Source organism: Notolabrus celidotus, chromosome 17, assembly GCF_009762535.1.
Source record: "Notolabrus celidotus isolate fNotCel1 chromosome 17, fNotCel1.pri, whole genome shotgun sequence".
Lineage (NCBI taxonomy): Eukaryota > Metazoa > Chordata > Actinopteri > Labriformes > Labridae > Notolabrus > Notolabrus celidotus.
This window is the reverse complement of record NC_048288.1, coordinates 2,089,160-2,094,117: the sequence shown is the minus strand read 5'-3', so window position 1 is coordinate 2,094,117 and position 4,958 is coordinate 2,089,160. Positions and strand designations below refer to the sequence as shown.

The following is a 4,958-nucleotide window of genomic DNA, read 5'->3' as shown; positions in this document are numbered from 1 at the left end:
CTTCTTGTTACAAACCACACAGACTAACTGGAGCCTGATCTGACGAGGCCAACTAAAAGAAGCCACACCATACCCGCACATTTGCAGGTTCTCTCTGTGCTGGGATTCTTAGTCACAGGGACCTTCCAGCGGGAGATGGCAGATAGATCTGGAATCTCCCAGCCATCAATGAGCCGCATTTTACCGGCAGTACTTGCCGGCATTATTGAATTAAGGCCGGAGTACATTCAATTCCCCTATGGAGCACAGCGGTAAATCAAGGTAAAGTGGGGGTTTAGCGCGCTGGCCAACACGCCAAATGTCATTGGTGCCATAGACTGCACACACATATATGCATCAAGGCTCCATCTGATGATGCATTTGCATACATAAACCTGAAAAACTTTCATTCCGTGAATGTGCAGCTGATATGTGATGCAGACTGTGTGTTGCTCAACGTTGTGGCTCGGTGGCCCGGTGGGACGCATGACAGCTTACTGCGTGTTTGGAGAATGGAGCTGTGAGAGACGGCTGGCTTGTCGGTAAGAATGTAGTCTTCTATACAAATGCATGTGTTTTATATGTAGAGACTTACCATTTTATATCCATACAACATAAAATGTGCTTCCTACATTCCACCTCGCCCAAAATAATTTCAATCTGCGCCTCAGAGAAGTTCTTTTTTCACTCTCTATCCTTCTTACCTTGTGCCATGATTGCAGGGCGGCCGACCAGATGCACAGGTCTGTGTCCTTATATGGTGTTTATTTGATATTCATGGGCGGGGATTTATGCTAATTGGTGATCACCGGGAGCGTGCTGTCAGTTTACGATGGGTTAGCATTCATGATCTTACACGTGTTTATATTCAAATCTGCGTTTCCCACACCGTTCATGAATCCACAGTAGAGTTTTAGTAGCGTGAGCTTTTATGTGCAAATCTACACACAGATTTACTCACCTTTCATGAATGAGACCCACTGAGAGTAAACAATAATCAGGGAAAGAACTAAAGCTTGGGGCCCTCATCTGTTGTAACATGTGTTATTTAAAGATCGGTCATTTTCACAGAGGGCTGGGTTCAGTTCTAGTCTAAACCATTACCTGGTTGTCACCTCCTCACCTCAACTGTCTGTCTGTCTGACACTTCCCCAAAAAGGGGAAGAAGCATCAAAGTTGACTTCCTCACCCTCAGGGTGTCAGCACAGAGGAAGAAGACTGGGTGTAACTCTGAGTCTGAACAAAGAGGTGAAGACTCATTTTACTAGCATGGACATCACCAACAACAGAATGAGATTGGCAGATAGTTTATTGATTACAGATTATTATATTTATCGATTTCTGAACATGCAGTCACTTTGGGGAAGCTTCGTAGGGGATCCACCACAGCACCCGGGCACGACGAACCCCCTCAGGACCCTATGGATAAGAAGAAAGGAGGAGAGGAGCAAAAAGAAGAAAAAGGAAGGGAGGGAGGGATGCGGAAACGAGAGCGAGAAAGGAGGAAATGGTCAGGTTTGAATTTATGGATAAACGGAAGAGGCGCGGTTGAGGTGTGGCCCTGCTCCTGATATTTTGCTATTATCACCACTTGAGAAAGACCTGTGATCCAGCTTCAGCTGACTTGTTTGGGGAGGTGGACTGGTTCTGCTGCTGAGGTTTGATCTTAATATTTGGTTGTTTATGATGAATACAATTTTGTTTAGCAGATGCTTTGATAAAGATAATTTGAAAATTAAGATTAATGATGACTTTTTGAATTCAGGTGATGAGTGTCCCGTCATTCCTGTCAGTGAGCATGTCAGCCAACATGTTTCTGATTGTCCTCTTTGTGCCAGGTGAGCTGTTTATTCACTCACTTTCATTTAAAGCTGTTTATTATTTACAGTTTGAACTTCATGGAAACAAAGCAGAAAGAGGGGTGCAGAGAAGTTTCTTCTTCCACATGTTCATGTCCTGACTGCAAAATGAAATGATTTATACTGATGTTGTTAACAGGACTGGGAGAAAGAGCAGCATTTAACATACTACTTCTTAGTTTATCAGAAATACAAACTCTATGCTTTTATTTTACACAACATGATATTAACCATGACTCTGGTTTACAGGGGCTCGGACTCAGTGCCCTGAACGGTCAGGTCTCTTCATCACTTCACCTCAGAGGATGGAGGCTCTGAATGGATCTTGTTTGCTGATCCCGTGTAACTTCAGCGCTAGATATGAATATCAGTTTGTCAGCACAAGAGAAACATTTGGACTGTGGAATAAAGAAAACCAAATTACATACAATCCAAGAAATGTGGTTTATAACAGTAGATGGACAGTTCTCAAATATCCAATCAGCATAACTGGAGACCTGAAGGAGAAAAACTGCACCACTCTGTTCTCCAACGTCAATGCAACATTTAAAGGCATTTACTACTTCAGAATCATGAACTGGCCATTCAGGTCAACAGCTATATGTGACCCTCTGAACATAACAGTGAGAGGTAAGATCATTTTGTTTTTCTAAATTCATTCTCAGCTTTAATGTCAGTGTTTAAAATGAGAAACTCAGATTGTTCAGTATTTAAAAAGATGTTTTCATGTAAACCTTTGTTTCATCTAACTCAGATTCTCCTTGGAGCCCCAGAATAGAGATCTCAGGAGACCTGAAGGAGGAGGAGTCTGTCACTATAACCTGCTCAGCTCTCACTCCCTGTCCACACTCTCCTCCTAAACTCACCTGGAGTCTCCAAAGTGACTCTCTCAACAACATGGAGGAAAACACAGATGGAACCTTTACAACTCAAATCCAGGAGAGCATCACTCTGTCAGAGCACCATGATGGATACAACATCACCTGTTCTGCCACATATCCTGTGAATGAAGGCAGAGATGTGAGGACAGCAGAGGAGACAAAGACTCTCAGTGTTTCATGTGAGACCTTCTTTCATTTGGATGATTTAACAGAAAACAGGAACATTTGAGTTTTAGATTTTAAAACATGTTTACTGCATGAAACAACAATCGCACAATTCAAAGTGTGTAGCTGCAGCAGAGCCTGACCTCTGACCTTCCACAAAGGGAGGTGTCCCTGAATTAGAGCTTTATAGTGTGGAGCTGAAAACCTACAGTTTGTAAGAATGATCCCTCTTTATCTTCTTTTTCCTCATCTCTCCATCAATCTCTCCACGTGTCACATCTTCCAGACTCTCCCAGGAACACCTCGGTGTTGATCTCTCCCTCTGATCCGGTGTCAGCTGGCAGCACGGTGAACCTGACTTGCTCTTGCAGAGGAAACCCTCCTGTTGTCCACTTTGTCTGGTACAGGATCAGTGATGGCAGGCTGGAACTGATCAAAGTGGATTCACAGGTTTATGTCCTTAAGGTGACCAGCAGTGATCGAGGGAGATCCTTCCTCTGTGGATGCAGAAATGATCGAGACATTCAACTATCAACAGGACTCCAGCTGATATTTGAAGGTGAGCAAAGACTGTCTCTGGTGTTTTAGAGGAACAAGATCTTCTCTGGAGCCGAGGGTGACTTGTTGTGTTACAGGTGATCACTCGTCTGAACCTGTTGGCCTTGAAGTGGTTTTGAAGATCCTGGGAATCCTGTTGCTTGTCAGTACACTGATCATCTTTGAGTGGTGAGACAAACTATAACATATTGATTTGCAGTACAGACAGCTGGTCTGATTGAAATGTGCTTGTGTGTCATATAATGTTAAAAAGAAACACGTTCTCATCCTGTTTCCTTCAGGTGGTTTCGATCAAGACGCTCCATGAAACCAGTGAAGGTAAGCTCCCAGAGAAACAGAGGGTCTGTGTGAGATGACTAAGGGTCTGCATGCCTCAGGAGAAAGTCTGAGCAGTGATCCACAAAGCGTGGTAAAACCAGACCACAATGCAAAGCGGCACAGCACCGTCAGAAAGCCCATCTCACTGTTTCCATTCTGGATAAACACAGAATGAGGTGTTGCAGTGAGACAGAGGCAGGGTACCTGCAGCTCAGAGAACATGTGTTAACATTTATAACATGTTAATACACCAGCAGCCAAGTGAACACACTGACCGTACATACAGTTAGCCTGTAAGACCAAAGACAGGGTCAGGGTTTCATTCATTTATCCATAAGTTCACAGCAGAAGCAACATCCTTACAGTCTATAACCTCAAACATTCAACTTGATTTCACAACTGTGAGAAGTAGCTGGGAGGTCCTGAGTGAGACTTATTGATCAGGTGGATTCATGATTACTGGTGTGTGTTTTAATGGTTGATCACTTCACCAATATTTGTCTATATAAGACCATTGACATTTAGACGGTGTGTGACGTGTTACAACAGTTCTCTAAACTCCTCTTCCTCTTATACTTCTACAGGAAGCAGAGGAAGCTGACTATGTTAACACAGCGGCTGAGTTTCCATCATCACAGCAGGGAGTACTGACTTCACAAGCTGCATCAGGGAGACCTATCTGACAAACCCAAATAACAATGACATGATTTGAATAAATTGTAGACTATATGTCCATTATCAGCGTTTTATAGACCATGCAGAGGCCACAGTCCATAAAGTCCTGATTATGAGTGCCTCTAATACTATCTGATGTGTTTTACAAAGGAAATATAAAGTGTTAAACAAGCTGTCACTCAGTTTCCAAAGAAACTCTTCAAGGTCTTGTCACCTTTATACAGCACATTCACACTGATGTTACTTATTGGGCCATTGGGGGCTGTTTGTTGTGCACACTGAAAGTAACTTAAAAACTCACTGTTAAATCAAAAGGTTAAATGATGAATCAAAATGTTAAATGTAAATGTCAAATCTGAATGTTAAATTTCAATCTAAATGCAAAATGTTAAATATACTAAATGTAAAATCTAAGTTTTAAATTTAAATGCAAAATTTGAATTGAATTGCTAAATTTAAATGTTAAATATTAATATAAATGTTGAATACACTAAATGTTACATCTAAATGTTAAATTTAAATC

At 42.0% G+C, this 4,958-nt stretch overlaps 1 protein-coding gene across 1 annotated transcript; it reads left to right on the top strand.

Moving 5' to 3' along the window:
- The first annotated feature begins 453 nt into the window (after positions 1-453).
- LOC117828770 (sialic acid-binding Ig-like lectin 7) lies at positions 454-4,729 on the top strand. The gene is made up of 8 exons (XM_034706082.1): positions 454-521; positions 1,745-1,817; positions 2,088-2,468; positions 2,593-2,898; positions 3,171-3,443; positions 3,520-3,610; positions 3,724-3,760; positions 4,345-4,729. Exons 2-8 carry the CDS (start codon positions 1,748-1,750, stop codon positions 4,441-4,443), a joined length of 1,257 nt encoding a protein of 418 aa, XP_034561973.1. The 5' UTR covers positions 454-521; positions 1,745-1,747; the 3' UTR covers positions 4,444-4,729.
- The last annotated feature ends 229 nt before the right edge of the window (positions 4,730-4,958 follow it).

Excerpts from the sequence above, each read along its gene's own strand:
- LOC117828770 (XM_034706082.1), top strand. The coding sequence starts at position 1,748 with ATGAGTGTCCCGTCATTCCTGTCAGTGAGCATGTCAGCCAACATGTTT. Across the intron at positions 2,469-2,592 it reads TCTGAACATAACAGTGAGAG|ATTCTCCTTGGAGCCCCAGA; the intron begins GTAAGATCATTT and ends CATCTAACTCAG. Across the intron at positions 3,761-4,344 it reads GCTCCATGAAACCAGTGAAG|GAAGCAGAGGAAGCTGACTA; the intron begins GTAAGCTCCCAG and ends ATACTTCTACAG.